At 54.2% G+C, this 16,211-nt stretch overlaps 5 protein-coding genes across 5 annotated transcripts; 2 read left to right on the plus strand and 3 right to left on the minus strand.

Moving 5' to 3' along the window:
- Positions 1-1,453: 1,453 nt before the first annotated feature.
- Positions 1,454-2,730, minus strand: PG997_007955 (short chain dehydrogenase; the record flags this gene model as incomplete). Its single annotated transcript, XM_066812270.1, has 4 exons — positions 1,454-1,591; positions 1,651-1,778; positions 1,834-2,304; positions 2,610-2,730. The coding sequence occupies 4 exons, from the start codon at positions 2,728-2,730 to the stop codon at positions 1,454-1,456; spliced, it is 858 nt and encodes a 285-aa protein (XP_066667612.1).
- Positions 2,731-4,463: 1,733 nt separating this feature from the next.
- On the minus strand, positions 4,464-5,720 carry PG997_007956 (malate/L-lactate dehydrogenase; the record flags this gene model as incomplete). Its single annotated transcript, XM_066812271.1, is given in 4 exon segments — positions 4,464-4,890; positions 5,008-5,192; positions 5,212-5,318; positions 5,342-5,720. 4 exon segments carry the CDS (start codon positions 5,718-5,720, stop codon positions 4,464-4,466), a joined length of 1,098 nt encoding a protein of 365 aa, XP_066667613.1.
- Positions 5,721-6,894: 1,174 nt separating this feature from the next.
- PG997_007957 (uncharacterized protein) lies at positions 6,895-7,661 on the plus strand (the record flags this gene model as incomplete). Its single annotated transcript, XM_066812272.1, has 2 exons — positions 6,895-7,401; positions 7,461-7,661. 2 exons carry the CDS (start codon positions 6,895-6,897, stop codon positions 7,659-7,661), a joined length of 708 nt encoding a protein of 235 aa, XP_066667614.1.
- Positions 7,662-9,671: 2,010 nt separating this feature from the next.
- PG997_007958 (calcium-binding protein NCS-1) lies at positions 9,672-10,641 on the plus strand (the record flags this gene model as incomplete). Its single annotated transcript, XM_066812273.1, has 4 exons — positions 9,672-9,682; positions 9,953-10,038; positions 10,104-10,399; positions 10,462-10,641. The coding sequence occupies 4 exons, from the start codon at positions 9,672-9,674 to the stop codon at positions 10,639-10,641; spliced, it is 573 nt and encodes a 190-aa protein (XP_066667615.1).
- Positions 10,642-12,212: 1,571 nt separating this feature from the next.
- On the minus strand, positions 12,213-14,380 carry PG997_007959 (long-chain acyl-CoA synthetase; the record flags this gene model as incomplete). The annotated part of the gene is made up of 2 exons (XM_066812274.1): positions 12,213-12,302; positions 12,365-14,380. 2 exons carry the CDS (start codon positions 14,378-14,380, stop codon positions 12,213-12,215), a joined length of 2,106 nt encoding a protein of 701 aa, XP_066667616.1.
- Between the last annotated feature and the right edge of the window lie 1,831 nt (positions 14,381-16,211).

Here is a 16,211-nt window from a genome sequence, read left to right on the forward strand (position 1 = left end):
TCGGGACGTGGCCGATACCAGTCTGCATATGTGGATGCCGATGACCATCACAATCGGCCAGAAGCCTCCAGAAGCCAGCTGATGAGCCAGAAGAAGGCCATCGGTATCAAGAACATTTGTACAAGGACGTTTGTACAAGGCCAACCCTGCCCGAAGATTACTTCTCATAGAACCGGTCGGAAACCTCACACCGACACTCGGCGGGGAGACGTTCATCGCAGATCCGCCATTTACGAGCGTGGAGTTTGAGCGATGAGTTAAAGTGAAATTTGGGAACACAGGACCGGAAGCACGTAGGGGTAAGATAAGAATCTCAACCATCATGCCCATGGAGTGGAAGTGCTGGGGTACGGGCAAACTACATCAGTCTAGTTTCCACTGTCATGATATTTCATATAATATAATACGATAAATAAAAGAACCCGCAAATATCTTGACCGCTTCGCACGCAATCAAGTAGTAATGCTTAGCTCCATCTTTGCCACGCCATCCCATCCCCAGGTGCAAGTTGGTGTCGGTATGGTTAGCAGCTTCCTCGGAAGGTATTGCGTCGGCTGTCACTTCTTAGCTGACCAGCCTGCCGGGAACCCATGTATCTGGTTCGACACTGACATTGACCTCTTATACGAGTGACTGTAGGTAAGAGATAAATGACAGTGCAAATGGTGGCCCCTTCAACATACTCCCCGGCAGCTTGCATTGTCTGCTACTACTCCTCTTGCCCGGTTTAGTCCTACAGACTGTGGCAGCCGCCTGTCAGGGGCAATGGCTTATCAGAGCAGACCAATCGCTCGGGACACTGGCTCCAGCAACATTCTGGGCCTTGAAAAAGACTCGAATTCTCAGGGTATATCAACTGATCATAGTCCCCCCTTCACACTAGTCTACCTTGACTATTGGCGTACGGCCGCGAGGAAACCGCCCCTATGCCGATGCGGCGGGCGCTCGAGGCGGCCAGCTTCGTCAACGTGCGCGAGGAGCGGTTCGACAGTCCCATCGGCACATGGCCTGACGACCCGCGCTGGAAGTATTTCGGCTTGGACTCAGCATACTTTTTTTCAAAAGGACACAATGATTTTAATTAATCTAATAAATGTGTCGGTGTGTAATGGGTGCTTTCTTTCAGAAGAGTCGAAACCACTCAACATTTCGAGGTTGTAACCGCAAATGAAGAGTAAGAAACTACCAATCTGGAGGCGTTACGTGGGAAGCATGGAGAACAGGCGGCAGGTGAAGTCTAACAATAGTTTATACTATGACTATGACTATGGAATGCTCTTTACCTAGTGAAGGCGCTGTATGCGTTGCGAAAACAGGATATAATATACAATAGGGGCAGACGACAGAGGGGGAGAGGGGGCCGGACCACCACAGATGGGCACCGAAAGCCCCTTAGTCACGGGGAACTTTCCAAACGGCAATGATCAACACACACGATAGCTGTTCAGACGATTTACATCATGGCGTGGCCGTCGATGCCGATGACCTTGCCGTTGACCCAGCCACCGTCGTTGGAGGCGAGGAAGCAGACGACACGGGCAATGTCGATGGGGAGACCGACACGGTGGAGAGGAGACCAGGTGGCGGCGTACTGCATCGTCGTTAGTCAAAATGGATGTTGCTGGGAACGAACCATAGTGATTAGCTTACCTCATCGACACCCTCGTTGTCGAGGTCGGAACCGCCGGGGATGTACTCGCGGCAGACGGCGTGGTACATGTCGGTCTTGATGCCACCGGGGGCGATGCAGTTGACAGTGATCTTCTTGTCACCGAAGTCTGGGGATCTGTTAGCTACCATAATACTATATAACGAGATAGGGTTTGTACTCACCAACGGCCATGCATCGCACAAAGGTCTCGATAGTGCCCTTGCTACCAGAGTAGACAGCGTGCTTGGGGACGCCCTTGGCCTGGCCGGTGATGGAGCCCATGAGGATGACGCGGCCGCCGACCTCGAGGTGCTTGTAGGCCTCGCGGGCGACGAAGAACTGGCCGCGGGTGTTGACGTGGAAGACGCGGTCGAACTCCTCGGGGGTGACGTCCTTGACGTGGCCGAAGGAGACGACGCCGCTGTTGGAGCAGACGATGTCGAGCTTGCCCCAGAAGGTGACGGCCTCGGCGAACATCTTGACGATCTGGTCCACGTCCGAGACGTTGGCCTTGATCGAGCGCGCGTCCGAGCCGGCCTTCTTGATGGCCGCGCACACCTCCTCGGCCGACTCCTGGCTGTTGGCGTAGTTGACAATCACCTTGGCACCGCGGCGGCCGAGCTCCATGGCCATCTCGCGGCCGATACCGCGACCTGTGTTCGCATTTTGCGTTAGTCGGCTGTGACCTGTCAAGCGGGAAGATATGGATCTGATGCAGTGCAATGCTATGCAGTGACATGCAGTGTGTGTTGCGCAGTTGAGACAGCAGCTCTTGCCAAATGGGGCAAGTCGAACCCCTGTCGGAGACTAGGATGGGGGTGCACCGGAGGTCCGGTGGGGGTGGCTCCTCCTAGCCCCGGGTTGGAGCAGCAGGAGTGGCATAGGCACAAGAGCACCAGCAGCCGACAGGATAGAGCAGGGACAGATTGAGTATCTGGGAAATTGGTTTTACACTTACCGGCACCGGTAACGAGGGCGACCTTGCCCTCCAGCGAGGCAGAGGCGAGACCCAGGGGACCTGGGATCTCATCGTACTTGCTGGTGCCAGCAGGGGCAGAGACGGTAGTAGTTCCAGGCATTTTGATATATGGATGAAGGAGTTAAAAAGCTAAAAATGTATTTTGTTGATGAAGAACTGGCTTATTCTTTTGAAAGTAGAGAAGACTCTGAAATGGACTGAATGAGATGGTGCAACGGAAAAGAAGGGTGATGCCGGTGTGTGTTCACTTATATATATCAGACTCTGCGATCCGTCCAACATATGGAACGCCCCCTTTGCAAAGCCATTTCGTCCCAAGCCCGCTGCGCCGCCTGGTTGGGGGTCTGTGAAAAAATTGTGTTGCTCCCTTCCGGCGCATCTCGCGGCCGGCGGACAAGATTGGAGAAGCCGTACTGACGGGGTACACACACAGCCAGCAGCACAACACCAGGCAGAGGGCCGAGCACTCGAGCATCCATTGCTAGCTCCGAGATATGTCAGCCAAAACCCCCCACTATACGGCATTTTGAGTTGCTGGATCGATACGGTGTAAAGGTTCGTTCGTCTAGTTGGCCAGAGGACCGCATTTCTTTAGTCCGGTCTCAAGTTGGTTGTCCGGACGTCTCAAGAGCTATGGGGAGTCTTGGGCGTCTTGGATCCAAGCTGAACGTCCGGCACACCGTGTGCTTAGTTGCCAGTTTGCCAGGCTACCCGCCCCTGGGGGCCTAACTCCGGCCAGTGCGCCTGAGTTTAAGACGGTGCACACCCGTGACTCCTACCTACTACCTGCTACTGTTTGCTCGCTTTTTCACGTTGCTTATTACGAGTCCGAGGGGCCTTACTCAGTCGGTCCCGAGCCACTGCGAATCATCTCCACAACACTGTCTCGTCCATCGTGGATCCCGGCTGGGGAGGCGGGCGACAACCCTATAGTAAGTGATGTTATTGCTCTGATCGTCTGGCACAGCTCGGTGCTCGGCATTGTCATTGAAAGCGCGAATACGTACTAGCAGTGATAAACAACCAGCGAGTAGAAAGAGCCGCTGCGGCATTGCCTCCGGAAAGGGTCCGCAGGTAAGCTTCAACATGCTGGGCTCCGATTGCCGGACTCGATGTGACCACTACCGGGACCCCACCGGCGCCGTTCAATCTGCATGCCAAATCCAAGACCATCACCAGTATATACTGTCGCATTCCCTAGTGTAAACAGTCTTCTTCTGTGTTCTTTTCCCAGCAGGTAGCTGATCCCGCTACGGCAACTAACTCAAGGGCCCTGCGGAAAGGTATCACAGATGCCCTAAGCTACTAGCCAGGGCCAAGCTATGTTTAGCAACGACGCCGCAGATCTGCGTGTTGACTAACAAAGATCGCACCGCTTCAACCCTAAATCCTCATGGAAGCTTGATAGCATTCCCAGGGACCATCCAGAAAAAGGTCTGGACCTGGGTTCTGGACGCCACCGAGTGGTACTTGCAGGGCTTCCGTCCCAGAACATCACAACAATCCATTCCCGGACATTGGGTTGAGTTGTCTGGCTGCCGCCACTTCCTATGGTTGCCAAGTCTGCCCGACCAAAGATCTGGATCGTCTAGAATGTGTGGCAGCTTGGGCTTGCAAAGCGGCATTCTGTAGAAACCATCCTTCTTGGCCCGTGAACCTAGGTAGAATTATACGAGAAACAGCACGGCAAAGACTGGAACTCTTGTGTTCCTTCCACATGTTTACAGAGCCTTACATGTGATATGAGTTGGGCGGAGTGGACTATATACAGAGCAAGTAGACCAAGTATATATAAGGCACCCTGTCCGCTGCTAATCAACCGCGGCCTCCTCGTTACTCCCCTCCCCCATCGGCCGTAACCCGAATCGCATCCGCCCCGACCCTTTGCGCCTCCTCATTCAGCGCCCTTACCTCAGCCTCGACGTAGGGGATCCCCGCGCGTCGCCGCTCGCGCTCCGTCCGCTGCTCGATCTCGCCGGGGAAGTAGACGCGGTCGACGCCCGCAGCCGGCTCGGACTCCTTGACGACGCGGTCGTACAGGTGCCGCATGCGCTCGCGGAAGTCGGCGAGCGGCATGAACAGGTCGGGCTTGATGGCGACGAGGAAGTGGCCCACGTCGGCGGGCCGCGACGGGTCGTACGGGTTCGTCACGTGGCCCGCGAAGGCGGACCCGGAGAAGACGCCGGAGAATACGTCCATCATGATGGCGAGGGCGGAGCCCTTGGGGCCACCCATGGGGAGCATGACTCCCTCTAGCGCTCTGTGTATATATGAGATAAACGAGTTAGCACGACAGAGTCAGTAAAGAAAGTAAGCGAGTGAACTAGGTGGTCACCGGGCCTCTTGAGCCATAGATAGGTAGGTAGGCGCTACTTACGCAGCCGGATCATCCGTCGGCCGCCCCTCGGCATCCAAAGCCCAATCCAACGGGATCTTCTCGCCCCGCCGCTTAGCCTTGTACACCTTCCCGCGAGCCGCGACCGACGGCGCCATATCCAGAATGAACGGCGACTCGTCGTCGCCGCCGGGAGCGCCGCACGCGATGGGCGAGACGCCGAGGAGCTTGCTGCGCGCGCCCCACGCGGGCAGCGCGGGGGCTCGAGTTGGTGAAGACGAGGCTCATCATGCCCTCGTCGAGGGCCTTCTGCACGAGCCAGGCGCTCATGCCGAAGTGGTTCGAGTGCTTGACTGAGACCATACCGATCCCGTACACGCGGGCCATGTCGACGGCAGCTTGCATCGCCACGCCCCCGCCACGGCGCCGAACGTGTTGTGGCCGTCCACCTGCGCCGCCGCGGGGGTCACCTGCGCCAGGGTCGGGACAGCCGCGGCGTCCAGCACGCCCGACCGCACGCGCGCCATGTACGACGGCAGCCGGTTCACGCCGTGCGTGTCCACGCCCCGCAGGTCCGCTGCCACCAGGCACTCGGCTACGGTGCGGGCGTGGTCTGCCGGCGCGCCGTTGCCGCGCAGCACGGCCTCGGTGAAGGCTTGGGCGTCGGCGGCCGTGACGTAGAGCTTTCGGGTTTCCTCCTCCTCGGCGGCGGCGGCGGCCGGCTTTGGTTGCTGTTGCTCTGTTGGGGTTGCCATGGCGGCTGGATTTGTAAGTCGGAGTAGAAGGACCGTCTCAACTGACTAACACAAAGGGCACGGAACTATCGCCCTTGGAAAACGAGTTCCTCTCCAAGATGCTTGAAGATGAATAATTCTAGAAAATCCAAAGTAGCAATTCTAATTTTCGCCGTGCTATTCTCCCGATGTCGGGGTCGTCTACATCGATGAGTCTTATCTTATGCTTGGGAGTTGGAGATGTTCCCCAACATTCCCCAGCTTCGGCTAGGCAAGCAAGTTCGTGGGGGAGTTCCATTCAATGCTTACTTACTTAGGTCAGCGTGTCCCCACTAACGCCGGTCCTGTCCGGCGTAACTATGATCGAATAGAACCTGCGATAGCCATTCATTCGATCACTTCGGGGAGTTCTCATCATATCACGATCTGGCCCAAGGATCTGCATGTCAACTTATATGCGCCTGTCAGACTTACACCATGGTCGGTGCTAGTGTAAGCAACTTGACGCTGCCCCTGATAACTCAGCCATCGCATGATATTGCGGCACATAGTTTAAGGCTGGCAATTGTTGAGAGTTGGTACTAAATGGTTGGAAAAGGCACCGCCATCCAGTGTGCTACGACCCGTAGAGCGCCACAAGAACCAATGGCTACAGCAAGACCTTCGCTCTAAATGGGATCGGAGAAGACTTGTCTAGTGGTGGCTGTTGCAACGTATGTTGAATGCCGCATTGCTACAGCCAGAACGCTTGGGCGGATAACATAGGGTCTGAATGGCTTGTTCGCCAATTTTCTAGAAGGCAAGTAAGTATATAGGGGTTTCGATTCTAGATATATAAAAGACGTAATCGAGCGAGTAGGATGGCTTGAAGTCTCTGTACGTCCCTCTTGGAATTCTTTATCCTCTCTACAACGTGACTGCCCGGAGACAACACGCAAGACAGTTCGATCATCTTCATGCATGATGTCACAGAAGTTATCATGGCAGAATGGCCCGTGGCCATTGATTAGCTTTGTTGAACATGGCGGCAAGGTCAGTACATTCCAACTGTCACTTGCGGTTGGCCGCAGACGCTTACACTTTATACTGAGCTGTCCAGGCACCGAATGAAGGGTTGCAACCGAGTAGGTGTGATTAATCCATACTTCGACTGCCTGTCCTCCCACGGCCGATGTGGATTCTCCATCAACTGACAATGCTTGCTCTGATAGTGGTGAGAGAGATGATTACTATTCACAATGCTCTCATCCGAGGACTTACGTCTATATACCTGCAATGCGTCAATATCGAAAAGTCACCGGAGGACACCCCTGATTTTGTGGCCTTCTGCAAGATCTGGGGCGAATCGTTACAAGAGCATCACGAGATGGAAGAAACGGACATCTTCCCGTTTATCGAAGGAGCTACCGGTACACCGGAGCTGATGAAGAGCACCGTCGAGGAACACCGAGCCTTCGATGCGGGTCTGGCAGATTTCATGACTTATGTCTGGAAGGTGGACGCTGGCGAGGAGAAGTACGGTGGCCAGAAGGTGAAAGCCAGCATCGAAGCGTTTGCACCAGCAATGCACCAGCACATGGTCAACGAGATTCCGGCACTGTTGGCCCTGGACAAATACTCGGACAAAGTAGACTGGGAGGAGTACTGGAAGAAAAAGGCGGCGGAGATCTTTGAGAAGAAGTCGAGCGACCCAACCGCCAAGGTCCGTTGTTCCCCTTGAGGGTGTGGGATTGAGCGATCATGGCTGACAAGATCTAACAGGCCATAGGGCTGCCCTTTGTCCTGTCCTGTACGGATGCGACGTTCGAGGACGGTGTCCACCCGTGGCCGCCCAACTTCCCATGGATGGCAAAGATGACCACGCGATACTACTACTTCCCGCAGCACGGGAATTGGTGGCGGTTTGGGCCGGCAGACTCGGCGGGCCAATCCCGAGAACTGCCCTTCGCTCGAGCCGGATAGATCGGCGTGATCAGGGGCCTCCCCATATTAATGACTTGGAAATAGTCCCGAGTTCATGTCAAGTGTATGCCGATCCGATGACATACCTAAGGTTTTGACAGCTTTGTTTACTTGTACTTACCCACTCCAACAAAGATTTCTCATCGCTGCTAGCGTCCTGTTTCTTTGCCATATCAACCGGGTGTGTTGCAACTTCAATGTTAGCTCCAATTGCACGTACAGTACAGCGCTGCGAAGATTGCCTTAGGTACATTAACTGTGTGCATTGATTGCAGCAGAAACGGTCCAAACAGGCAGTCAACCCCCAGAGGGAGGAGTTCCTGATTGGCAACTGCCAAGCAGCAACAGGGGTGTCTTTTGGCGCTAAGATCACATCGAGATTAGCGGCATCTTGCACTGCCCCATTATGTCAGCAGCTTCCCCTTTTTGTGTGGACGGTGATTGGTAGAATGGTAGTTCTTGCCGGTTCTTGTGTCACCTTTTTGCACAAGGGTCCGTTGTTGCCCGAGAGGATGGCACAGGCACTTGTACGCTGTACTTGGCAGTTCGATCAAACAAACAACCAACCTTGTGCTCTTCATCTTCCGAGTAAACGCTAACACCCTAGACACCTCCCCATGCCGGCGCCTGGGTATCTTCTCCTTCCATCGGACCAGGCCTTTGTTTCATTGTGCATGCCATGCTTTATGTACTGTAGATTCCTACCCCTTACGCAAAGGCTGGAGAGGAGAGGAGAGGAGAGGAGGGGCAGGAGGAGAAGGGTCTGAGGGGGATGGGGAGTTAGAAACCGTTTCAATACCTAGCCAGCTGAAGACTAAGCACCACCTACCTTATCAATAGGCGCCTGTCGTCCTATGTTTGACTGCAAACTTGACTAAGTACCTTAAGTAGGCAGGCAAGTAATCGTAGTCAATGGACTGATGACGCTCGTGGTGGTTCATGTTCATGTTCATGTCCAAGTAGCTGGTACTCGCACTCCCGCCTACTCCAGGCGGCCCCCCCTTCAAGCCTTTTTGACCCCGTCCAGGGCCTCTCCCGTTCTATCTCATACACATCCCATACCACCTACACAGCATTACATACCTACATGCATACCTCCCATCGGGCACTTGTGTACTCTGTCCTGACCTCTTCGTATTACCTATAGACTTTCCTTGGTTGACTGGAAAGTATCCAAAGATTGTTTTGGCCTTCTGATTTACTAGCCTCCACTGAGGTTCGAAGCTTGGCCTGGGAGATTGCACCTGTGCAAGGGCAAAAAGAAAACAAAATACATCATCGCCCACCTTAAACAACAAGGACGGGACTTTAGCAAAGCCCGCACTCCCCCCGCTGACTGGTATTTGCCCCTCCATCTGGGGCCATCCTTAGAAAGAAGGAGAGCGAGAGCGAGAGCATTATAAACGCCTGGGACAGCCCTTTTTGCATCGAGGGATCGTCACGACAACCTTCAATTACTTACCAGCTACCCTCTCTCTCTCTCTCTCTCTCTCTGTTCATCGCCTCTCTCTTCAGCCTGAGTCCAATAACCCCAGAGTCGATTGCGTGTCGGACACTAAGCGCCCAGCATCTGTCCAACGGCGGCATTCCAAAAACTACTCGACCCGGTCTAGCAGACCAGGCCAACCACCACTTCGGTTCGCTGTCTGTGTTCTGTGGGCTTCTTAGCACTCGCCCTCCAGCGATTCTACCGCCCACAGCCAGCCTCGTTGCACAGAAACCACCTGCATCATACGTTTGCGCTCCAGCGTCGACTTCTCTTCTGCCCTTTCGCAGTCGATTCGACTTCACATCCCGTCCCCGTCTGGCGAGCGACGCCATCCCAGAACAATCCGCTTTTCTCCAGCGCACATACAGTTCGACGCAGAGTTCAATCCGGGCACGACTTGACGACCTATGAGGTTCATCTAGTCTTTGCGACTCCTGCCAGACGAGTGTCCTCAAACCCCACCGCGCCCGTACTCTCACGCATTTCCAAGACCAACTTCCGCCTCACCACCCTAAGACATCATGGGTAAATCGTGAGTTTGCCCCTGTCCTCAATACCAATTTTACCTGCTGGCTACCCGAGGCACCCGAATCGGCCGGCTGAGCGCGCACACGATCAGGCATGGCTACTGGGAGGGATTGCACCGCAGAGCCCATTCACTCGCAACAATGACTTATGCGCAACCTTCTCCCGCTCCCGCTCCCGCTCCCCTCAGGTAGTCGCACAGCCTTACCGAATGGATGGATATCATATTGAGAATCCAACCTGTTTATCTACATGACTAACAAACGTCGCTCATTAGACAGTCGAAGCTCTCACAAGAGCAACTCGCCGAACTCCAGAAGTCGACGCATTTCGACAAGAAGGAATTGCAACAGTGGTACAAGGGTTAGTTCGGATCCCGGCGCCTTGCGACCCATTTCTCACTGCCAACTAACATGGGCGGCAAACAGGCTTCCTCAAGGACTGCCCCTCGGGCATGCTGACAAAGGAGGAGTTCCAAAAGATCTACCGGCAATTTTTCCCGTTTGGCGACCCATCATCGTTTGCCGACTATGTCTTCAACGTATTCGATAGCGACAAGTCCGGATCGATCGACTTCAAAGAGTTCATTTGCGCCTTGAGCGTTACCAGTCGCGGCAAAATGGAAGACAAGCTCGACTGGGCTTTCCAGCTGTACGATATTGACGGAGACGGCAAGATTAGCTACGATGAGATGCTCAAGATTGTTGAGGCTATTTACAAAATGGTACGCAACAACGTTGTCTAATTCTGGTCTGTGAGTTGCCATTGCTAACACGAAATCTCCAGGTCGGCTCTATGGTGAAGCTTCCCGAAGACGAGGATACCCCAGAGAAGCGCGTCAGGAAGATCTTCCGGATGATGGACAAGGACGAGAATGGCAGCTTAGATATGGAAGAATTCAAGGAGGGCAGCAAACGTGACGAGACGATCGTATCTGCGCTATCACTCTACGATGGCTTGGTATGAGCGGTCTCGGTAGCACGTCAGGGGCAGAAACATGGTACGGTTGAATGGCAAGGTAGAAGACGCAAGGCACAGTTCAAGGTTCTGCGCCATGGAGCCGAGAAGGATACAGATCGCCGGAATAATCCGAGGATGGATCATGTGCCCCTTGGCTGAAGATCATCCAAGCAGGCAATAAAGAGTTGGAAATGCTGTTCGAAGGCATCAAGGATGACGAAGACGACGAGCAAGCGATGTACATGGCGGCGATTGCTACTTTTTTATTGATCGTATCTTCTCCACTTAGGAGCCCCCTAACCCCCAAGCTTGTGTTTCCTTGCATTTCTTCTTACTACCATTCTTCATCAAGTTGCCATTGAACGTTCGAGTTAGAGAAGCGATAAATAACAGTCATGCACACGCGCGTACACCCCTTGCTACTTCGGGAGTACCAATGGTTCCTGTAAATATTTAGCTTGCAATACCCACCCGACGATCGGCCCATCCAAGAGTCTGTCCCATTGGTAACAAGGGTGGCATGCGCCGCTCTAGTCTCTGGCTGCCCACTTGCATCTCACATCTGTCGTTGCTTTTCTCTTACAGCCTTACGGCTGATCCTGCCCGAGAAGGAGGCATGGATGGCCCTCTTGATCGACGACCCATCTCACCTCATACGGGTTCGATCTAGTGCCCGTCTACCCGGCTGGCACGAATCCTGCAGGAACGGAGCCGCATGGTATGGCATCTGCTGCGACAATAAGCCAGGCTCTATCGATCTGCTCAAAGGTTTAATGCTAGTGAGGTAAGCTGGACAGGGACAGAACTATTTGACGAGACAGGGTCCGCAGCAGACTTATTATGTCGGCTGGCTACATTGTAGGGAATGTTGGAGTCCATGTCAACTACATACATAATATACGGCCACGAAACGCTCCCAGCCAGAAGCAGACAACACATTCAGCTCTCACTTATACCGAGCCCCCATTTTACCAATGAAGCAAGGGGTGCTGAGGGGAGATATAAGCATTCAAGCAAGCGTGATTAGTTGGAGGGACGGCTGGTATTATACATGGCATACAAGTACATGGCCATACTACAACGTTCACTCTTGATCGCTCGTGATTCTCTTTTCCTGCCAGTGCTTGCGTTTCGAATGCACCGTCGTCATCTGCAGGAAGGATTCAGGTTCGAGAAGTAAAAGTCCGAGAGTCAGATTCTGAAGTGCACTAATCAAGAAAGATCCAATGATCCGGCCGGAAGTTAGACATCATCTCGCGGCAGTCCCATTCTGTAAGCATGCGCCGGCTGACTCGTGGCGGCATCGCAGCATCTAGCACGTGTCCTCTCAGCAAGACTCAGGTGGTATCTCATCCTTCTTTTGTTCGACCTTTTTCTGTTACTCTCGTCAGAATTGCTAGCCTATCGTTACAAAGGTTTCTGGCATCCTCCAACACCAGAAGAACATCTTTTGCCTCTCATTTCCTTGTATCCGCTCCCTCAAATTACATACATAAAACAAAACACGGGTATTCGGAACGTTGCGCAGAAGCATTGCTGTGGCTGTTGCTTAAGGGTATCACTCAGCCAAGGGGGGCTTAAGAAGAGCCGTACGCCTCGTCAACCTCCTTCTTGTACTTCTCCAAGATTCCCTTGCGGTTAAGCTTTTGCGCAGCAGTGACCAGACCCTATAGAAATGTGTTAGTATGACTGAAAGCTTTTCTGGCTGGCGAGATTTGGATCAACTTACGTTTTGAGGGGTCCATTCCTCGTCCGTCAGAACTACGCCATCGATGATCTCGATGCCGGATAGACCTCCTTGGCGTCCGGCATTTTGGAGCTCCTTGAGAACAGCGTTTTGCAGCTTCTTGTTGTGGACAAGCTCCTCGAGACTGTCTCCCTTAATATCGATCGAGTGTGCAAGCTTCTTCAACGCGGGCTCCAGGGGCACGATAATGGCGATGGGCTTGGCCTTTTGCTGGTCGGCGTAGACGCAGATGTTGCCAACAAAGGAGGCAGACCGGTAGATGGACTCGAGCTTCTCCAGCGCAATGTACTCGCCATTGAGCGTCTTGACGAGGTTCTTCTTGCGGTCAATCAGCTTCAGGTGGCCGTTCTTATCCCACTCGCCGATGTCACCGGTCTTGAACCAGCCTCCGGTTGCGATGGCCTCGGCCGTCTCCTTCTCGTTCTTGTAGTACTCCCTCATGACGGAGGGTCCACGGATCCAGACCTCACCCTGAGGGTTGGGCGTGTTCGTCGCAAAGTAACCAGCATCGGGGAAGTCGACCAGCTTGACTTCGATACACGCCGGCATAGCACCGTGCGAGTCGGCAGACCACTCTTGCGGGTTCATGAGCGTGCCCATGGCGTTGGTCTCGGTGAGACCGTACCCGATAATCATAGGGGCAATCGCCATGGAGATAAAATGCTGCGTGTCGCGAGAAACGGGACCGCCACCGTTCAAGCAAAGCTTGAGCTTTCCACCGGTGGCCTCCTTGATCTTCTTGAAGACGATGGCATCCAGCAACCCGGAACCGGGCAGTCCTGCCGACATCAGTTGGCTCTTGGCCCACATGGCAGCCCAGAAGAGCTTTTGCGCAACGCCTCCGCTAGCAGCAACCTTTGCGGTGATACCCTTCTTTACCGACTCCCAGACGGCCGGCACACCCACGAGCACCGAGGGCTTGAACTCCCGAATGTCGCCGGCGCAGTTTCGGACCGAAGTATCCGACAAGGTCTTGGGGTTACCGTAGCCCATGGTCGTGCCCCAGAAGATGGCCGCGTTCTCGAAAACGAACTCGAGGATATGGGCAAGAGGCAAGTAGGTCAACAGACCGTCGCCAGGCCCAATGAAGGGCTGCACCACCACACTCACACCAGCAACGGCGGCAACGACGTTGCTGTGCTTCAGAGGCACACCCTTGGGCGTGCCAGTGGAGCCCGAGGTATACATGATGCAGCAGAGGTCATTGGGGTGCGGGGGCACGGGCTCGGAAGGGTTCTCCTTGCCCATCTTCTCGAGCTCCTTAAAGCTCAGTACGGTGACGTTGGGGAAGGAGCTCTTCAGGTTGTTGATGTGTTCTTGCTTGACCTGGTTCTGACTGTTCCAGATGACATAGCGCACGTCGGTGGCGTCCTTGAGGACGTTGCCGAGAGTAGGCAGCAGGTGAGGATCGAGGAAGATGGCCTTGGCACCGGTGGCCACCATGGAGTGACGCAGACCCTCTTGGCCGAGGGTATCGTAGGCCGTCACAATGGGCATGGATTGGGAGGCGGCACCGTGGGACATGGCGAGCCAGTGTGCGCTGGTGGCGGCGAAGATGTGGACGCGGTCCTCTTTTTGCATGCCGAGCTTGCGCAGACCGGAACCAACGTTCAAGACCAGCTTCTCGTAGTCGTTGTAGCTCAGGTACTCGTAACTGCTCAGCTCGAAGAAGGTCCAGTTCTTGTCGACCTCCTGCTCGGCGCCGTCGACCATCTTCTTGACCTTCTTGGTCTCCTGGTGGGTGCGCACCAGTCGGCGCGAGCCCATGCACTTGGCATTGCCGTACTTCTCGGCGCTCACGCGGACGAGCTCGTAGATGGTGGAGATGTTATCGGCGGGTTGCGAGATGAGGCCGTCGGCGGTCAATGGGTGTCGGCGTGGGATGGTCTCGCCTTCGACGGGTTCGCATTCGGGGGTCTCGATGGAGTAGGGACCCTTGGCCGACATGCGAGGATGCAGCGGCAGGGTCCGGTACTTTGAATCTTGCCAATCCCCCATGGTTGCGGAGAGCTGGCTAGTGCTGGGCGGGTGAAGAGGAAATGGGTCGTGAGGAGGACACTTCAAAAGACAGTGCCAGATGAAGACCTTGAGAAGAAAAATGTTGAGGTGGAAGTGTGCAAATCGCAAGATAGATGTACTGTATGTATGCTGTCAGTATGCCAAGGTCGGCCCGGTTTTGATATTAGGTCAGGGATAATGGCTACTTATGGAGAGCGGCCGTCAATGCAGAAAGCGGAAACAAATATGCAGCAGCTACGTAGGTGAGACCAGGTAGCAGCAGCAAGTAGGTACAAGTAGCACCACCCAGCCACCAGGAAGCCGAAAGTATAGAAGTATTCCCGGAATGCAGCACCAGCGTACTGGAGGAGGCGGAGTCTACGTGGACGACAAACGGGGAGGACGGAGATGGGCAATATTTGATCAAGCAGGTATTTATTGCGCAGCTGGAAGTGAGGTGATGGAAGGTCTGCGTAATAATAGGATCCTGCCACGAGGCCTCAACCACTAAATCGACTTTATTCGCCCTCTGTCGCGTGCATGGCCTGGCCTTGGCTTGGTGGTTTCTTGGGTGGTCTGGACTGGACCTTGTTGGGCGGTGGGCTGCCTTGGCTCGAGCTTTTTTGGTGGTGGTACTCACTGTAGCTCGCTTGCTTGAACTGACAGAAGCCAGCATGGCCGGCCACCTGCAGCTTCTACTACTACTACCACAGAGACAAGAGACTGAGAGTGACGACAGGGAGCTGCCGGAAAGAGGGGCAGGCCGCCCCACACGCTAACTCGTCCGGACCAGAGACATTTGATGACCGTGGCCCATTGGCACCACCGCTTCCCATTGGCGTGTACCTACTTGCATGCCGTCATCTCCAATAGTCGCGCCTCAGTTATCAGGATGGCCAGGATGGGCGACTGATGTTCGATGCCGAGAGATGCTTTGAGCACAAAACTAGGCCCCGTTCGAGCTAGCCCGGGCTTGCCCAGAGAGCCTAGAGAGCGACAGCACACTGATGCCCAGCTAGCAATTGCATAGTCGCAGCATGCCCAGCTTCCCCAGTCCTCCTAGGCATTTCCAAGAGAAACGAGCAACTGTAGACACCTACCTTAGGCCTAGGTGGCCATCTCTGCTCGTACGTGTGTGGTGAGTCGGAGCGCACGAATACGCTGTCAACTCCCCCCTTTCTTCCCTTTGAGACGACATTCACGCATACATCAGGTGGAAGTCCTCGGATGCCGAGGCCTCGGCAGCAGGGCAAATTGGAGTTTAGTTACATTGACCATCTGAAATCACGAAAAAGCCCACCCTGGTGCATACCATTCTGCAGCAGCTGCACCCAGTAACTGTCGATATGCGATGATTAGAGTGATGAGGCCCCGCTAAAAAGCTGCCAGTGACAGCCAGAGCCAGTGCTTCGCCAAGCAGGCCATCATCTCCGCCGGCAGGAGCACTCGAGGCACGGAATTAAAACAAAAGGGAGAAAAACGGTTGAGCTCGGTTTTGGTATCTCGACCCCACATAAATGTTCGATTCCATTGATAGTCCCATGTTCGCCAAGTGAAGTCTATCGGTAGCATCATGAGGGAGCCATTCCATTCGAGTTGATCGATATTTGGCCAATCTATTTACTCGCTTTATTCATTCATTTGAGGATGCTGCCGTAGATTATGGGCGGCTGCTTGCTACTGCAGGCAGAAAAGCCGCCGGACCTGGCAATATATTGGATTCTAGACGAGCCATTGATTCATTCAATCAGACGGATAAGCCCTGGTTTGCCTAGGTTAAACAATAAAACAAGACGGCACTTCAACTCTTAACCTCATCTCGTCGTTCCCA

The sequence above is a fragment of the Apiospora hydei genome (assembly GCF_038363865.1).
Source record: "Apiospora hydei strain CBS 114990 chromosome Unknown utg000006l_segment0_segment0, whole genome shotgun sequence".
Lineage (NCBI taxonomy): Eukaryota > Fungi > Ascomycota > Sordariomycetes > Amphisphaeriales > Apiosporaceae > Apiospora > Apiospora hydei.